Source organism: Oryzias latipes, chromosome 9, assembly GCF_002234675.1.
Source record: "Oryzias latipes chromosome 9, ASM223467v1".
Taxonomy (NCBI): domain Eukaryota; kingdom Metazoa; phylum Chordata; class Actinopteri; order Beloniformes; family Adrianichthyidae; genus Oryzias; species Oryzias latipes.
This window is the reverse complement of record NC_019867.2, coordinates 7,745,803-7,762,845: the sequence shown is the minus strand read 5'-3', so window position 1 is coordinate 7,762,845 and position 17,043 is coordinate 7,745,803. Positions and strand designations below refer to the sequence as shown.

The 17,043-nt window shown below is 37.9% G+C and overlaps 2 protein-coding genes across 4 annotated transcripts; one reads left to right on the top strand and one right to left on the bottom strand.

Annotated features, from left to right (window-relative positions):
• The first annotated feature begins 2,216 nt into the window (after window positions 1-2,216).
• Window positions 2,217-7,122, top strand: znf367 (zinc finger protein 367). 2 transcript variants are annotated; one of them, XM_020705796.2, is made up of 6 exons: window positions 2,217-2,322; window positions 2,548-2,835; window positions 4,076-4,226; window positions 4,488-4,607; window positions 4,895-5,033; window positions 5,451-7,122. In XM_020705796.2, the coding sequence occupies exons 2-6, from the start codon at window positions 2,557-2,559 to the stop codon at window positions 5,707-5,709; spliced, it is 948 nt and encodes a 315-aa protein (XP_020561455.1). In that variant the 5' UTR covers window positions 2,217-2,322; window positions 2,548-2,556; the 3' UTR covers window positions 5,710-7,122. The 2 variants fall into 2 exon arrangements, with proteins under 2 accessions (XP_020561455.1, XP_004072263.1); XM_004072215.3 differs by having other exon boundaries at window positions 2,311-2,835.
• Window positions 7,029-13,317, bottom strand: LOC101163088 (UDP-N-acetylglucosamine/UDP-glucose/GDP-mannose transporter). 2 transcript variants are annotated; one of them, XM_023958331.1, is made up of 13 exons: window positions 13,047-13,317; window positions 12,937-12,970; window positions 12,759-12,845; window positions 11,681-11,748; window positions 11,511-11,582; window positions 11,315-11,383; window positions 11,120-11,222; window positions 9,868-9,960; window positions 9,720-9,787; window positions 9,520-9,598; window positions 9,156-9,238; window positions 7,242-7,392; window positions 7,029-7,154 (listed from the first exon to the last, which is right to left on the bottom strand). In XM_023958331.1, the coding sequence occupies exons 1-12, from the start codon at window positions 13,172-13,174 to the stop codon at window positions 7,269-7,271; spliced, it is 1,008 nt and encodes a 335-aa protein (XP_023814099.1). In that variant the 5' UTR covers window positions 13,175-13,317; the 3' UTR covers window positions 7,029-7,154; window positions 7,242-7,268. The 2 variants fall into 2 exon arrangements, with proteins under 2 accessions (XP_023814099.1, XP_023814098.1); XM_023958330.1 differs by having other exon boundaries at window positions 7,029-7,392.
• Window positions 13,318-17,043: the final 3,726 nt, after the last annotated feature.

The following is a 17,043-nucleotide window of genomic DNA, read 5'->3' as shown; positions in this document are numbered from 1 at the left end:
TCCCATTATTTTGCATCTGTTCTATTCATAACTGTCAAAGTTTATTAAATACGGGTTCGTCAAGACACCTCAAATGTAAAACATCACAGTCTGAAAAAAAATTGATAACAATTTTATTTTAAACTCATGTTTGTAATAGATTTTCTTTTCAAAAGACAAAACCGTTTTTTTTTCTTAACTAAATCCCAGGGGTTACTTATGAAATCAAACATGTTACAGGGCTGAGGTCTGTACTACAAAAGCCCCACTTCTCTGTTTAGAAAAAATTAATTTATAACAATTTAAATGTGGTATACTTTTATAAACAACAAATACAAGCTTCTTTTAAAACATAAAACATTCTGTGTCAAATAAGATCCTCCTGTTGTAGCTTCCTTACTTAGATTACAAATGCAATAAAGCCATGTCAAGTCATGTCATCTTAGGTACACCCTCATCCTTTTTAATCTTATTAGTATTGAATATAAACATGACATCGGTTCAGGATCCCAAATTTAAAAAAAATCTATATTATGTAAATAAAGTTATATACTTTTAGGACTTTGCCTCTGAACAGCAACTACTGTTGTGCAGGAGATTATATCAAATTGTGGTTTGAATTAGTCTGTAAACAAACCACTTTAACAGCTATCATTTTGCTCAGCTATCTGACGTGTGTACTTTGGAGGAGTGGAAGAGCTCAGTTACTCTTTATTTAGTGTAATGTCAGCCTTTGTAATAATAATAATAATAATAATAATAATACTAACCTACACAGTTTATTTATTTTAAAAAAAAATAACCTCATCTTAAAGATCTTGGCATAAATCACAAAACTTAACCAACTACAGCAAGTTACTCTATATAAACTTTAAATATAATATTCATTTAAATTTTTAGCATTTCACTTCAGAGCCACAATTAAGACACAAGAGATGCATATGGCTCTGGAACCCCAGGTTGCATAGGGTCCCCTCAGACCCAGTCATCTTTAGAGCCAGAGCAATTGTGCAATGGTTATTCTTCTAACAATCAATATTTTACAATGACGTTTACAACAAAGTTGTTTCCCTTCTTTACTGGTCTGTAGCTTAAAATGTCTGATAGATCCTTAAACTGGACACATTTAATAAATTAGACATAGTGCTGTGCTGTATGTATCTATTTACAACTTAAATGTCTCCCACTTTTATAGTTTTCCTTTTCCAGTCCCTATTGGTTTTAAATCTGCCATTCCTATTTACAACTACCATTTATTTATTGTGTTTAGTGTTGTACACTGCTGCAGAAGCCCTTTGTGATTCTGTAGATGCCTTTGCAAATAAAAAGTCCTTTATTTGAAGCTGCCTCACAGGGGAACATAATAGAAAAGAGATTTAGAACCCACCTTTAATGTGTTAATAAATGTCTTTGCAAATAAATCAATGCTCAAATTGACACATAGCACATATTAGCATGGTCTAAAAGCAATTTTTTCTTTGTCTAAATTGGCATGGGGACAAAAAATGGTTTAATTTTTACGTTTTCTTCAGTTTAAATAATAACCATGCAGGTTCAGAAAGTTGCAAAAGGGTAATCTATCAAAGAAGACTTAACTCCCTCTAGTGGTCACAATGGAAAGTACGTGTGTTTAATGTTGATGTAACAAGAAATTAAAAGAGTCAATGTTTAGTTTAGTATTTTAGTATGTAAAGAATTGAATTGCTTTTTTGTGTTTTATTTGAACTTAAGATTATGCACTCATATAACACATGTGGCCATTTTTTAAAGTTAAACACATTTACTGTTTTTGAAAAATTTCAAGAGAATAGAAAACCTATTGCCATGGATTTTTTTAATTAAATAAGACAAACGTTTAACATTATTTCTCAATATTACTGTTAATATTATTCAGATGGTTTTTATACAATGCATCCTTTTGTTTTTGACCTAAAACGATTACGTAACTTTGGCGCCTCTGGGTCCTTTCGTTTCCCTTTAAAACGATAAAACATAAACAGATCACTCAGCGCGGGAAAAGGCCATCTGGTACAGCGTAAAGCTAAATCAACCGCCCTTTTCAGTTGTTGGCTCCGCCGAACAGTCCGCTTGCTTTCATTGGCTAATGTTGCTGTCAATCTTCTGAGGCGCGCATGCATTTGATTGGTCAGGACGTTTCAGCCAATCACTTCACACAGAGCACTTCCTATTCTTTCTATTAGCCGAAGGATTGCATGTTGGCCGTTGAGACGCTACCATTCGTTGCCTTAAACACGTGGTATCAGATACGCGCCCGTCATTGGTTAGTTTACCAGACAGGCGCGATTTTGCAACGCGGGACAACGTTCTTGTGTGAGCATACAGGTCAGTCCAGCCAACCCACTGTGGTTTGAAAGGAACCACTTTACGGACTACTTTATTTTTATTTCGCAGGTGTATGTTAGCTTTTTATCTTTTCTTCCTGCGAAATGAAGAATAAACTACCCTGGACTGAATATATATAGCTAGTTTATGTTAATCGACATTTTGTTCCAATCCGCAAAAAATCATTACAGTTTTGTTCTTTGTGGCCATCTGCGTGTTTTCTAGAATCACACGATGGCAGATACGAAACATTCCCGGGTAATTTTCTGCGACGATTCCCCGAAAAGGGTTTTGGTTTCTGTTATCAAGACGACCCCGATCAAGCCCAAGAAAGCAGACGCTTTGATGCCAACGAGCCCAGGCTTCAGTGACTTCATGGTCTACCCGTGGAAATGGGGAGAGAACGCCCACAATGTGACCCTGAGCCCGGGCTCTGTCAACGGAGCTGCCTCCCCGACAGGGACGCAGATGGCCCGGGAAGCGGACACGGCTCCGTCGCCTGACCAAATCAAGGTATGACACTCTTTTATGTTGTCCAAGCTGTGCAGTGTTGCAGAATTGTCCATCATGTTTATAGTTTAATTCATTTAAAAAGAATAAAACAATAATATCATACATTTTCATAATGTCTGCTGCAGTGCATAATTAATAAAACTTTACTATAAGTATATGTCACATGCTATGACAACAATAATCTTTGATGACAAAATAATCACAAATGTATCTTAAAAACTCACAGATTAATCATATTTAGATTTTTTGAAATTCTGTTAAGTTTGTGTTTTTTAAAGTTACTTTTATTCTATTGGATCAAGGCAACATGGCCGGTAAGCAGTCATTTAAAAAACGCCCGCGCATTAGGGTGTGACGCTGGATTTTTAAACCCCAGTTACTTCCTGCTTTTGGAGCAGCTGCTCGGGCGTGACGTGGAGCTGCGCGCCAAAAAATTACCGGAAGTTAAGGAATAAAAAAAATCTCCAAAAAAACTTTATTGTAAACATTAGGTCCAGTACAAAACTATCAATTTACACTGTCTGTTAATGCAAACATATAAATAAGTCAGTCACAAATGTGCAAAATAATTTTGAACAGCTAAAAAAGTAAATAAAGAAATGTTTTTGGCAATTATTTAGGTAGTATTACATTTTAAATTATTGTTATTACCCCTTGAAATTGTGCCACATCTGTAAGTAACGTGTTTTTGTAATAAGCAGCAGTACTGAATAGTTTGGTGCAAAGATTTTTTAGCTATTGACTTTAATTTTTAGATTACAGTTTTAGAATAAAGAGCACCTGTTGCGGACCAGAATTCCAGAAAAGGGAATCTTGTAGCTTTCTGGCAATTAAGATTTTGGCAACCCAAATAGACTTTCCCTCATTATGAGGTTCGTCTCCAAGTGGTACTTTTAAGAAAAAGGGCATTTTTATTACGTATGTAAAATATAGAAATAAGTAATATTTCCATTCCTGCAGTTTTCAGTGGTCTTTAACCCTGTTCCTCGTGAGCCCTACTTGTTTTGGAGCTAACCTAATTGCTTCTCGACTGGATCAGGTGTGTTCAGTCAATCAGAAACTGGGCTCACTTAATCCAGCCAATCAGCAATCACTGAAGAAGGGTTAGCTACAAAACAGGGCTGGAGACGCATCCATCACACCATATTCATAACAAATACTTCAATGATGACGTCTCTCTGTTTCTATGGATACACAATTTTGAACCCTGCTTTTAATGTGCGCCTATTTCTGCTGTCAGGATGGTATCCGCAGGGGCCGTCCTCGAGCGGACACGGTCCGGGAGCTGATAAGCGAGGGGGAAACCTCATCCAGTCGGATTCGCTGCAACATTTGCAACCGCGTGTTCCCCAGAGAGAAGTCCCTGCAGGCTCACAAGAGGACGCACACAGGTGGGGTGGCTGACGAGCAAAGACTGGGAAAACCCAGGTGACACTAAAAAGAAACCCCACTACCATCAGCAATCGCATGACATCTATTCCCAATTTGAGTAAAAACTTTAGAAAGAAAGAAAAAGCCTGAATTGTCAAAACACTGTAAAAGTGGTCGCAGCTCAACTCGGATAAGAAAAAGGACGGATCCTCACTTTAAAAGCAGTTTAAAAACATTTTCTCAACAACATCGACCCTAACGACACACTCCTTTGATTTCAGGAGAGAGGCCGTACATGTGTGACTACCCAAACTGCGGGAAGGCGTTTGTGCAGAGCGGTCAGCTGAAGACACACCAGAGGCTGCACACGGGCGAAAAGCCCTTCGTCTGCTCAGAGAAAGGTCCTTTTTCTGTTTGTTTTTATGGTGGGAGAAACCTGGTGAATATTAAAAAAAAAATACTTGGAAGTCAGTGTTGGGTAGTTTCCAGAGGCCCAGTTCCATTTGGAAAGTACCCAAAAAAGCAAAGCACTCTAGTGACATGAATGTTTGTGATTAAAACCATAGCTTTATTTAGTGTATAACACTTCCTTAAAGCAAACCTTTGCTTGGGTTGAATGAAAGAGAAGTGCAGAACTCTAAATCATTGTCTAACTTGCTGCGTTTCTTCGTGCTGTTTCTCTCTACAGGATGTGGAAGTCGCTTCACACACGCCAACCGTCACTGCCCCAAACACCCCTTCTCTCGCCTGAACAGGGAGGAGCCAAAGGTGGGCCCGGGGAAGGCTCAGTCTGCAGATAACAAGGCTGTGGCAGAGTGGCTGGCAAAGTAAGTGAATGTAGAAGTGCATTAGCAAACACAGACAACTCTCAGAATCACTCCAAGGAAAATGGTGTTTGTAGCATTTTCTCATGATGGAGGATTTGTATTAAAGAAAACGAAGCCCTTTATTCAAGTCTTTGTGAATCAGGAGCAGAAGAAAAAATGGAAAAAGAGCTTTTTATGACTTAGAAACTCTGCTCCGCCCCCTTTGGATGCACAGCAGAGAATCCATTACGTAAATGGTGGTTTTCCTCCTCTGAGCCATTTTTATTGGACTGATAATGTTGGGATGGGGGTGCGAGGGGCTGTAAGCTAGCAAGAGCTTTCAGCAAAAACTGAGATTTGAATTTCTAAAGAGCTGCTGCTGCTGCTCTGCAGAAACTATGTCCTAGAAAACGAAAAACATCTTTGTGCTTCCTCCAGATACTGGCAGACCCGTGAGCAGCGCGCGCCTACAACCTGCAAGGTCAAGCCGCAGAGCAAAGCCAGAGCACAGGACCAAGAGCAGCAGGATCCCATGGAGTTCACCCAGTCGGATGAAGAGAACGAGGAAGAAGAGGTGTCCGTGGAGGAAGAGAAGGGCAGCCAGGGTGGGGCGGCGAGGCGCCGTCTCCAGGAGCAACGGGAGCGTCTCCACGGCGCTCTGGCTCTCATCGAGCTGGCCAACAACCTGTCAGCCTGAACCGGGCCACGCTTCCCGTCTCCAGTCAGCCTTCCTGCGGCGCGTGCGGTTACTAAAAGTTGTCTCGAGCGCAGATCAGCGACTAGTTTAGTTTGCTCGGCGACATCAGTCCCCCTCACAGCACCAGGAAGGCACAAGCTAAAGCACCTTACTGAGCTTTCATTTTATCCTTTTAGGCTGCTATAATTATAGGGTTTGACAATATGAAGAATGTCTTTCTTTTCTCTTGCCTTCTAAAGGCAAAGAAAGAATCTTATGTTTTTAAACTGTTTCATTTGCACTTTGGTAACGAGTTTAAGTATATTTTGAGGACGAAGCGAGAGTGTGTGGCTGTTTATGTGGATGAAGCTCGGACAGAAGGATGCAGGGTGTGGTCAGACGGCAAAGATCTGTGACGTTCAAACGGACAGAATTGTTTTGTTTTTCTCTCCCTGGTTCTCAACTTTAAGAAGGTAGAGGTGGGAAGAAGTCTGACATCCTTGTCTTTTGATTTTTTTTTTAAACTTTTTTAAGAAGGGTTGAGGATGCAAACCAGATCAGGCAAAAAAAAAAAAAAACCCAACAACTCTGGACACTTTTTCATGTTTTGTACGACCTGTAAATTGTTTTTCATACTTGTTCAGAGTCTGTTTTCATTGTGAAGACCCCCACCACCACCTACCATAATCACCAATGTTTTATAGGAGATGTCAACTTTTATATTAAAAGGTGGCAGACTGGGTTTGGCGCTGACGACAAACCTTCCTCTCTGCTGACATTTTGAGGTGCTGGGATCCTTCTTTAAAGGGAAGAACAGATGTTTTTTGGTTTTTTTTGATGATCTGCCGAATGAATTCAGGTGTTTGTCCTGTCTTGACGAAGCACTTCTAACCTGTATCATGTGTAAAAAAAGAAAGGAGGCAGTGAGAACTAGTTTTGTTTGCAGGAGAGTGGCACCGTTATCTGGAACCGGATTTGTGCAGTGGAGGGAAATTCCCCAAACTTTTTATTTTATAACGCTACTTCTTTTGAAACTGACCGTACAAAAACTTTTGCATCTTTCTGGTTATAATCTAAATCTGGTGTGAAAAAGATGCTGGGATCAACTGGAAGACAAAACGCAGATAAACAAAAAAAAAAACAGCCGTAGTACCCTGATACATTTGGAAACTATAATCCCCAAGCTCTTGTCTTGTGTTTTAGAAAAAGTCATTTTAATATATAAATGTAGTGTTTGTGTGCACACTATTTACAGAAAGCTTTGGAGATTTAATTGTAGTTTGGGTTTGTGCCTCTGCTAACATCCTGCAGCAGTTTCCTTGTTGGTTAGATAACACTGCTTACCTTTATAGTCATTTTATTCCACATGTTACAGTTATGATTCAGTCAGGCTGTCCACACTGCTCTGTCATTGTAATAAATATTCACAGAATCTGACCCATCGTCGTCTTTTTCTGTCAACAGATCTGTGAATTTGAAAATTCTACAAGTAAAAACCAAGTTTAAAATTTTGGATATATAGGATTCCCCAATATGGAGAAAAACAGCACCACCTAGTGGTAAATGCAGGCATTGCTGGCTCAGTGCTTCCTGGGTGAATCCTCGGTTATGTGGATCTTCTGCTCTTGTGCGTCTCCAGAGTCACTTCCAGAGGATTTACTGGTGCTAAATGTCAGATAAGAATACACCAGTCCTCCTGACATACTGCAAAGCAAAGAAATTTACAATTCAGTGATTACATAGCGTATTTATACTCTACTAAAGTAGTTTTTAGGCAGTCAACCAGTACAGGTAAATATTTTTACAAAAAAGCCATAAAGTTCAGCTTTAGCAGTTCCAAAAGTGAAATTCAATCACTACACAAAAATTGAAATTGTCTTAATATATCAAAAAATTAGAATTTTGTGAAAGATATTTGGACACTATGATCACAACTTTTTTTTTTTAATGGCAAATATATCGTCACAGATTTTGTGGGGCGAAAAACACATTACTGAATAGGTTTTGTATGATGACTGTTCTGAAAAACGTGGATGATTTATAAATAAATTAAAATGCATTACTTTTACATGAAAAAGTGTTTGGTCACAATGCATTGTGGTCTATATTCGCCAGTCCAGTGAGCATCGATGCACATTGTTTTTTTTCTGCAGAGACTTCTGGGAAATTGTAGATTCGGACAGCATTACAAAATTGAAAACATGCTAATTAGTGCACAAAGTCGTGAGTTGTGAAGGAATTCGGACACAACCCGAGTCTGTGGGTCAATAGACTACAGCCGCAAGGACAGTCATCCACACCATTCACAAGTCAAATGACCCAATTCCTAAACAAGCTATATGTGGTAGGAAAAGATGGAGGAGTACCAGGAATAATTGGCAAAATCTATGATTGAGTCATAATTTAATGATTTACTAGTGTATGAGAACGTGGATGTCTGATCAATTTTATGACTATGTCTGATATATCCTTAGATAGATATACATTTCTGTTGTTTGTCTTGCTTTTGTATTATTTCTGCTTTGATTGCTTGAAATAAACCATCTTCAGATGTAAATCCTCTGCTTTATGAGACTTTATCCTCCATTTGCCATAATCAAACTACTCATTTAGGAGTGCCATAAATGTAAAGAATATGAAACTTTTTCACTATATTTTAATTTTATGAGATGTGCAAGTCTCTAAATAGTTGTTGTAGCCACAGCAGCCCTTGAGGGAGGAGGGTGGGTTCCAACTCCTTTCGGCAAAAATACTCATTAACTTCCTCTTTGTGAAAAAAAAAAAGAAGTATTTCATTCAAACGACAGAAGTTGCAATCATTTGCTGTTTCAAAAAAATGCTTTCCTTCTCCCTCTTAATATCCAAAAAGCTAAGAGGCTGCAGGTGAGCACAGATTTTGAGGGAGGAGTCTGGAACCAACAAATCCAAATCCAGTCCCATATAAATAAACATATGCAAATACAGTTGATCCATTTCATAATATACACTCTAAACACTGCAAATTGGACATATTTCAATTCAATTCAATTTGACTTATGTAGCCCATAATTTTAGCTATAGTCGTCTCAATGGCCTTTATATCCGCAATTGTATTAGAACATAAAATCCGTCATAAAATACAATAAGTAATTGCTGAACTAAACTAAACAGACTAAGCTAAATTGGGCACCCCTACCCTAACACCCTCCTTCTCGATAAGGACCCCCCACACACACACACACAAAAAAAAAGGGGGGGGGGGGGCTTAGGGATGTCCACAATTACAAATGAGACTGAATCTGGCTCCAACTATTGCACGTATAGCATTTGCCCTTTTAGAACCTAATCTCAGCAAAATATTACAGACAAGAAAGGTGTGACCTTGTGCGCACTTTTATACTTTTAACCAGCCGTCTGCCTCTCAACTGCTCTCAAAAGAATGAAAGAAGAGGAAAAAGTGCAAAGAACTAAGTGGAACAAACGTTTACCAGATAGTGAGTCCGAGGAAATTTGTCCAAGAGAACAGATAGTCTCCCCCAACAAAGATGCCAATATATGCAACAGCAACATTCTGAAACGGAGGAGCAGAGCTTAGTGAATGTTTGGATGTACTTAGGTTTTTATAAATGTAATATATTAAAGGGAAATAAAGCCAAATGTTTTCCTGCAGCAGTAAAGGTCTCCCACCCAAACATCAGCCAGTTCTATAACTGTTTTTAGTAATCATGATCTTTAAAATCCAATAATTTAAGAAAATATTCTATATTATGTTTGGTGCCCTGTAAATGTAAACTTGGTCCTTAAATATATGTGCATAATTTGTGTGCTGTGGTCTTATCAGTATGTTCTTACCTTTATTGCCCCGACCACAGTGGTAGTAAGCGCCGAGTTATAATAGCTGCACAGAACTATGGAGTACATCAACACAAACCTGCAAAAACACAAGTCTTTACTTCCTGCATAGACTTAAAGCACGAACATGAACAAAACTGCAACCTATATTTGACTGTGGCCACTAACGAAAGTACTCAAACTTAAGTACAATGGCTCACCCCATGATGCAGGAAATGAGAAAACACAAGACAAATGCGGTTTTTCCCCAGTCCTCAAATGCAACTGCCTGTTGATGAAAACCAGAGCGTGCATAAGTGAGACGAGCCCTCGGCTGGGCGGTAAACAAGGCATTTTGGTTGTTTGTACCTTGTGTAAATCACCAGTCACCGCACTTGCCAAGAGAGTAGGGATGACGAGGAGAAGTGCATTGTAAAATAAGACACCATACTTCCCCAGTGCCTAAACAGAAACAAAGAAAACATTTCACATATTAGACCAAAAATGCCGTCTTGGTTAACCAGGACTTTAGCTGCTGTGTTAGAAAAGAAAAGTAAAACTGTTACTTGTATAAAATGCTTAACAATCCCTTTAACAAAGTCTGTTTACTTAAAAGGGTGTAAACTGAAAAACAAATAGAAAAAAGTACAGCAACCCCTTCTACAAACGCGTTTAGTTTAATATTCAGTCTTGTCCACACCTTTTTGTTTTTCCTAATTAAAATAAAAAACAATACAAAGTTAGTCAAGAACTTTGGAGGATAAAGTTCCCAATAAACTTTTGACAAAGACTCTTAGCGCCTGGTTTTCAGAGTCCAATAGTAAGATCTGATTATTTTTTAGAATTCTTTAATGATCACTTATACTTTTGATATGTGATCAAGCACTTAACGCTTGTACAGATTTTAAGGTATTTTTACACATTAGGCCTAAGGAAGTGATAGTGCCAGATGACAAAAAACAAATCTACAATCTATTGTTTTAAAGGGATTCTAAATCTTTCTGCACCTCATCAGTTTGAGGGTATTCGGAGCTGCAACCTTTTTTTTTTTTTTTTTTTAATTAACCCAGCTTGCAAAGACGTGATTTTTAATAAAATTATTTATACATCCACCCTCTTTATGTGTGGTTTGCTTCTTGCTTTGGCGGTTTTAGAAGCTGCTGTTAAACCAATGGAACGACTATGAATATACCTAGCAGATTTTCTTCCTCATGGATAGGAAATCAACTTGAAATGAATGATGTCACACTTTTATTCTGCATCTACTCCTGACTTTTACCTATTCGGATCTGCTAAAGAGAATAAAATAACAGAAGAGAAAATATTTAAATACTCAGGTTTTAAGTAGAAAAATGAGAAAAAGCAAATAAACGATGCTATAAACATTTTGAGTGTTCCTCATGTAGCATGCTACGATGCCTTCTCCCTTTTCTAATTGATCAAACCATGAGATATAAAGGAAAAACCCATAAGCCAATAAGGAATCCATTCCAAGACTCCAAGATTTTGGGAGCTTTAGGTGACATCAAAGAGACTTTTTACCATCTAAAGTCTAAAACTACTCTGAATTTCCGAACTCGAAGCTCAACGACTGAATAGGTTAAGTCACAGACACAGCAACCTGATCGCCAAGTTTCTTCTTGGTGAACACTCCGTATGCTGCGGTGAAAGCATCGTTAAGAAGGATGAATGTGTATCCCCCCACATCAAAGGCCAGGTCCGAGCTGAATGGGATGGAGGAAAACATTATGGCATCCTATATGTTCAATATAATAATAACAATATTAACAATTCAAGTCCTTGCCAGGACGTTTACCTTGCAGCAACCAGGGCACCAAACATTATTGCCACAACACAGCAAACGATGCGCCTTGGAAATGTTTTTCTAAAACAAAAAAAGAACAACTAAGAGTCATCAAATATGGATACAATTCTTTTATATTTCTTTCGGTACAGCTTTGTCCTTGTCTTAACGTCAGATTACCAAATAATGGCCAAAAAAAACGTTTTACCTTAGCATGTATGCTTCCAATAGCATTGTCATCAGAATAGTGAACTTCCTTAGCACCGTAAACATGGGCAAACTGTAAAAAAAAGTTTTTAAAGGAAGACAAATGGGTGACCTCTGTGACAATTCAACCTGAACATGAATGCTCTGTTTAAATAAGTCGCATTTTGTAACCTGAGTTTTTTGGTGCTTCCTAGTCCTGTTACATGGTTTCCAACATACAGCAGGGGGAGAGGGAAAATCTGCCCAATAAACAGAAATATTTTCATAAAATAAATCCATTTAATGATATACATACTGTATGTTCATAAAATAAATAAATTAAATAAATAAATAATATACATATTTTTGTAAAATAAATCTATTTAATATACATATTTTCATAAAATAAATCCATTTAATGATATACATACTGTATGTTCATAAAATAAATCAATTAAATAAATAAATAATATACATATTTTCATAAAATAAATCTATTTAATAATATAAATTTTTTCATAAAATAAATCTATTTGATTAATAAATAATTGGGCTGCAAGTTTTAAGGAAAATGTGCGATTTGTGATATCAGTGATCAATGTTGCGATGACGATATAATTTGTGATACATGAACAACCAATAACATAATTTCCTTTTCACAGAAACAGTTTCATTTAAATAAGAGTTAACATGACTTAAACTACACTTCAAATGACCCTTGTCTACATAAGAGGCAAACTCTACAATAAAAGGGCTCCATCTGATTGGTCAACAACGTGAAGCCGTCCATCCGATTGGTCAAAAACATAAAGGGATTTATTTGATTCATTAAATACTTCAAGCTGCCATAAGATTGATTTAGCACATTTATGATAACCATTTATTATAATTTTCTCTGTCTTTTGCGATATGCATATTGCACCACTTGATATCGGGATAACGATATATTTGTAATGTTTGCGAAAAAATATAAATATTTTCACAAAATATATAAGTTTAATAAATACTATAAATATTTTCATAAAACAAATCAATGTAATAAATAAATAAACAAGATAAACATTTCCATAAAATGCAAAATTTAATAAAATGAAAATTTTCATAAAAGAAAATACATTTAATAAATAAATATATATTTCTAAATAAAAAATCAGTTAAAAATATAAATATGTTCATAAAAGAAATAAAGCTCCCACGTTTAATTAATAAATAATAAAATGTTTTCATGATAGTAAAAACATTTGATTAATAAATAAAAAGAACAGCTTACTTTGAAGAAAATGCTTCTATCAAAGTCTGGAAATTGCACCATTTTGTTCATTTTGGCCACATAGAGGACAACCACTGTGGTGATCATCTGAAAGAACAACATTTTCATTTTTGGACCCAAAAAATTAAAAATTAACAAAGGCGCTGCCACATGACTCCACACACCCGGAGGAATTTACCTGTCCGATTCCCAGACACAGGTAAGAGGGAAACCTGCAGACAACAGAGCACGCGTGAGCGTGGAGCCGGCTCTGTGACAGACGGAAGAGTGACGCGGCGTGACACCAACCTGAAGCTCGTCAGCACAGTCTTGTTCACCACCGTGATGAGGAACGAGCTGGCGGCGTAGAAGACGGCCGATAGGAACTTGAGCAGCGCGGAGTGGTCGGCCGCGTCCCTCCGTTCCTCAGCAGACATGCTCAGAAGCCACAAGCCCTCCGAGCGCCTGGAAGTGGGCTATAACCGCTTTTAGCCGTCTGCAACGGCTCTAAACTCTCCTGTTTCCTGAAAAAGCAGAGGCTGACAACAGGAAAGGAGAGGCACAGGTGGGCGGTCCTCCAACTGTTGTGTAATTGAGAGGGGGAGTCAACTTTAATCGCTTAACAAGCAAAAATAAAACAAATAGTAGAAGACTATTATTTTGAAAGGTCAGCAGATGTGAGTTCTATTTTTCTTTTCATTTTTTCTTCTGTCTTGGACACTCCTTCCTTCCTCTGTGGCACATTTTTGACTCAATAGTAAACCATGCCTTGTTAAAGAATGCTTTTGGTACAGTCATAACTTATTAGAAGGGGTGTAACGATTCATGTCAACAACAATTCCATTCACATCATAATTTGGGGTTTTCAATCTGCTTCGTAGTCGATATCGGTTCATTTGGAACAATCCGATTCACCGACCTAAAATGGATTCAGGACATCTTTAGCAAAAACCTCAACCAGTGCAACTCAGAGATAAATACCTACTGAACATTGCAGGTGAAGTTTTCCAGATTCCTTGTATTTCTTTCAAGATGATTGAGTACATTAAATGTGTACAAACAAACAAGTAAACTAAAGTTAAAGTCAAATCCATTCACATTTTAGTTTCCTAAAGTTCAGCCCACTGTTGTTGTTTTTTTCACATCAAAATAAATTAAAGGTAACATTAATAGAACATTCTCAATGTATGGCAGGGGTGTCAAACTCATTTTGGTTCGGGGGCCACATTCAACCCGTCTGATCCTAAGTGGGGCCAGACCAGTAACACAAAAGCAAAAAACAGCTTCTTTTTTTTTTAACTCAACATAGCAGCCTAATCACTTATTACTACACATTCATTCACAGAGACCAAAGGATCTCAAATTAAATGCATTTCACTTTTAAAAATTGGTTTATTCAATTTCATACAGACTGAATATTTGACATCTGACACTGAAGCAATCCTGATTATAAACTCAAGAGGGGCTATGGAAAAAAATGAAACACCCTTCCTAAAATGTAAATGTGTAAATCAATGAAAAATTAAACTAAATTAAACTTGCAAACACAAAGAATTTGGAGTTAACCTCCTTTCTCTCCTGAAACTGCACCCGACCATCAATATCAGGATTCAAATCGTGAGCAGAAACACATTTACTGTCATTCAAGTGTGCAAAACACAAGGAAATGTCCAAGAGTCTTTTTCTAGTTGCTGCCTGAATTTTGTGGCATCACCTGCCTTCTTCCTGATCTTTGATTGAGCGCCATCAGTGACCAGACTGACATCATGTGACCAGTTCACTCCAATATCGTCCAGCACAGTAACTAGAGAGCTGACTATGTCATCAGCTGTTGTTGTGTCCATCAACTCAAGAAACTCCGCTGTGACGGTCTCCTCAACACTTCTAATAAGTACCCTCAGTTGTATATATCTGTGATGTTGGTGCTGTCATCAATAGTGACCAAATATGCAATAAATGACTGGATTCCTTCATTTGGCCGCCCAAGTCTCCTCAGAGATGTTGTATCTGATCGTAATCCTTGACAGACTCATGTTGGCAAAGGTCGACTGCTTTTTGGGGCCCAAGACTTCTGCAGCCATCAGCATTTTTCAGTAGGTTCACCACTCGAAAATGGTTTGGATGTTTGCTCCAACTTGTTTGCAATAAGGTAGCATTCACTGCTCTATTTACTGCTGCAGTAAATGCAGACGGGTGTTCTACAGTCCAGCTAATAGTTGGTAAATCTTCTCTTTTCTTAACTGTGAAACTTTTCTGAGTCTCATAGTGGTGCCGAATGTTATTTTCTCTGAGCACTGCGACCTGTTGACATACCAAGCATTCAGCTCCGTGAACAAATAAAACTGTGTCCATTTTTCCTGGAAAGCTCAGCACTCCACTTCAACCTTCTTTTCTTTTTGAGAAGACTATTATTTTGAAAGGTCAGCAGATGTGAGTTCTATTTTTCTTTTCATTTTTTCTTCTGTCTTGGACACTCCTTCCTTCCTCTGTGGCACATTTTTGACTCAATAGTAAACCATGCCTTGTTAAAGAATGCTTTTGGTACAGTCATAACTTATTAGAAGGGGTGTAACGATTCATGTCAACAACAATTCCATTCACATCATAATTTGGGGTTTTCAATCTGCTTCGTAGTCGATATCGGTTCATTTGGAACAATCCGATTCACCGACCTAAAATGGATTCAGGACATCTTTAGCAAAAACCTCAACCAGTGCAACTCAGAGATAAATACCTACTGAACATTGCAGGTGAAGTTTTCCAGATTCCTTGTATTTCTTTCAAGATGATTGAGTACATTAAATGTGTACAAACAAACAAGTAAACTAAAGTTAAAGTCAAATCCATTCACATTTTAGTTTCCTAAAGTTCAGCCCACTGTTGTTGTTTTTTTCACATCAAAATAAATTAAAGGTAACATTAATAGAACATTCTCAATGTATGGCAGGGGTGTCAAACTCATTTTGGTTCGGGGGCCACATTCAACCCGTCTGATCCTAAGTGGGGCCAGACCAGTAACACAAAAGCAAAAAACAGCTTCTTTTTTTTTTAACTCAACATAGCAGCCTAATCACTTATTACTACACATTCATTCACAGAGACCAAAGGATCTCAAATTAAATGCATTTCACTTTTAAAAATTGGTTTATTCAATTTCATACAGACTGAATATTTGACATCTGACACTGAAGCAATCCTGATTATAAACTCAAGAGGGGCTATGGAAAAAAATGAAACACCCTTCCTAAAATGTAAATGTGTAAATCAATGAAAAATTAAACTAAATTAAACTTGCAAACACAAAGAATTTGGAGTTAACCTCCTTTCTCTCCTGAAACTGCACCCGACCATCAATATCAGGATTCAAATCGTGAGCAGAAACACATTTACTGTCATTCAAGTGTGCAAAACACAAGGAAATGTCCAAGAGTCTTTTTCTAGTTGCTGCCTGAATTTTGTGGCATCACCTGCCTTCTTCCTGATCTTTGATTGAGCGCCATCAGTGACCAGACTGACATCATGTGACCAGTTCACTCCAATATCGTCCAGCACAGTAACTAGAGAGCTGACTATGTCATCAGCTGTTGTTGTGTCCATCAACTCAAGAAACTCCGCTGTGACGGTCTCCTCAACACTTCTAATAAGTACCCTCAGTTGTATATATCTGTGATGTTGGTGCTGTCATCAATAGTGACCAAATATGCAATAAATGACTGGATTCCTTCATTTGGCCGCCCAAGTCTCCTCAGAGATGTTGTATCTGATCGTAATCCTTGACAGACTCATGTTGGCAAAGGTCGACTGCTTTTTGGGGCCCAAGACTTCTGCAGCCATCAGCATTTTTCAGTAGGTTCACCACTCGAAAATGGTTTGGATGTTTGCTCCAACTTGTTTGCAATAAGGTAGCATTCACTGCTCTATTTACTGCTGCAGTAAATGCAGACGGGTGTTCTACAGTCCAGCTAATAGTTGGTAAATCTTCTCTTTTCTTAACTGTGAAACTTTTCTGAGTCTCATAGTGGTGCCGAATGTTATTTTCTCTGAGCACTGCGACCTGTTGACATACCAAGCATTCAGCTCCGTGAACAAATAAAACTGTGTCCATTTTTCCTGGAAAGCTCAGCACTCCACTTCAACCTTCTTTTCTTTTTGACAACATTATGGTCATTAGGGTGTCATTTCTGATCATTCTTATAGCAACATAACAGCGGTGAGGCTCGCGGGGAACCAAACTGCATCTTACTCAGACACAGAGCTGTTAGGTTTTGCTTTTAGCATGTGCAGAGATAAGCTGTTTCCCCTGTTT

Excerpts from the sequence above, each read along its gene's own strand:
- LOC101163088 (XM_023958330.1), bottom strand. The coding sequence starts at position 13,174 with ATGTCTGCTGAGGAACGGAGGGACGCGGCCGACCACTCCGCGCTGCTC. Across the intron at positions 12,971-13,046 it reads ACTGTGCTGACGAGCTTCAG|GTTTCCCTCTTACCTGTGTC; the intron begins GTTGGTGTCACG and ends TGTTGTCTGCAG. Across the intron at positions 11,583-11,680 it reads GGAAGCACCAAAAAACTCAG|TTTGCCCATGTTTACGGTGC; the intron begins GTTACAAAATGC and ends TTTTTTTTACAG.
- znf367 (XM_020705796.2), top strand. The coding sequence starts at position 2,557 with ATGGCAGATACGAAACATTCCCGGGTAATTTTCTGCGACGATTCCCCG. Across the intron at positions 4,608-4,894 it reads CTTCGTCTGCTCAGAGAAAG|GATGTGGAAGTCGCTTCACA; the intron begins GTCCTTTTTCTG and ends TTCTCTCTACAG. Across the intron at positions 5,034-5,450 it reads GTGGCAGAGTGGCTGGCAAA|ATACTGGCAGACCCGTGAGC; the intron begins GTAAGTGAATGT and ends TGCTTCCTCCAG.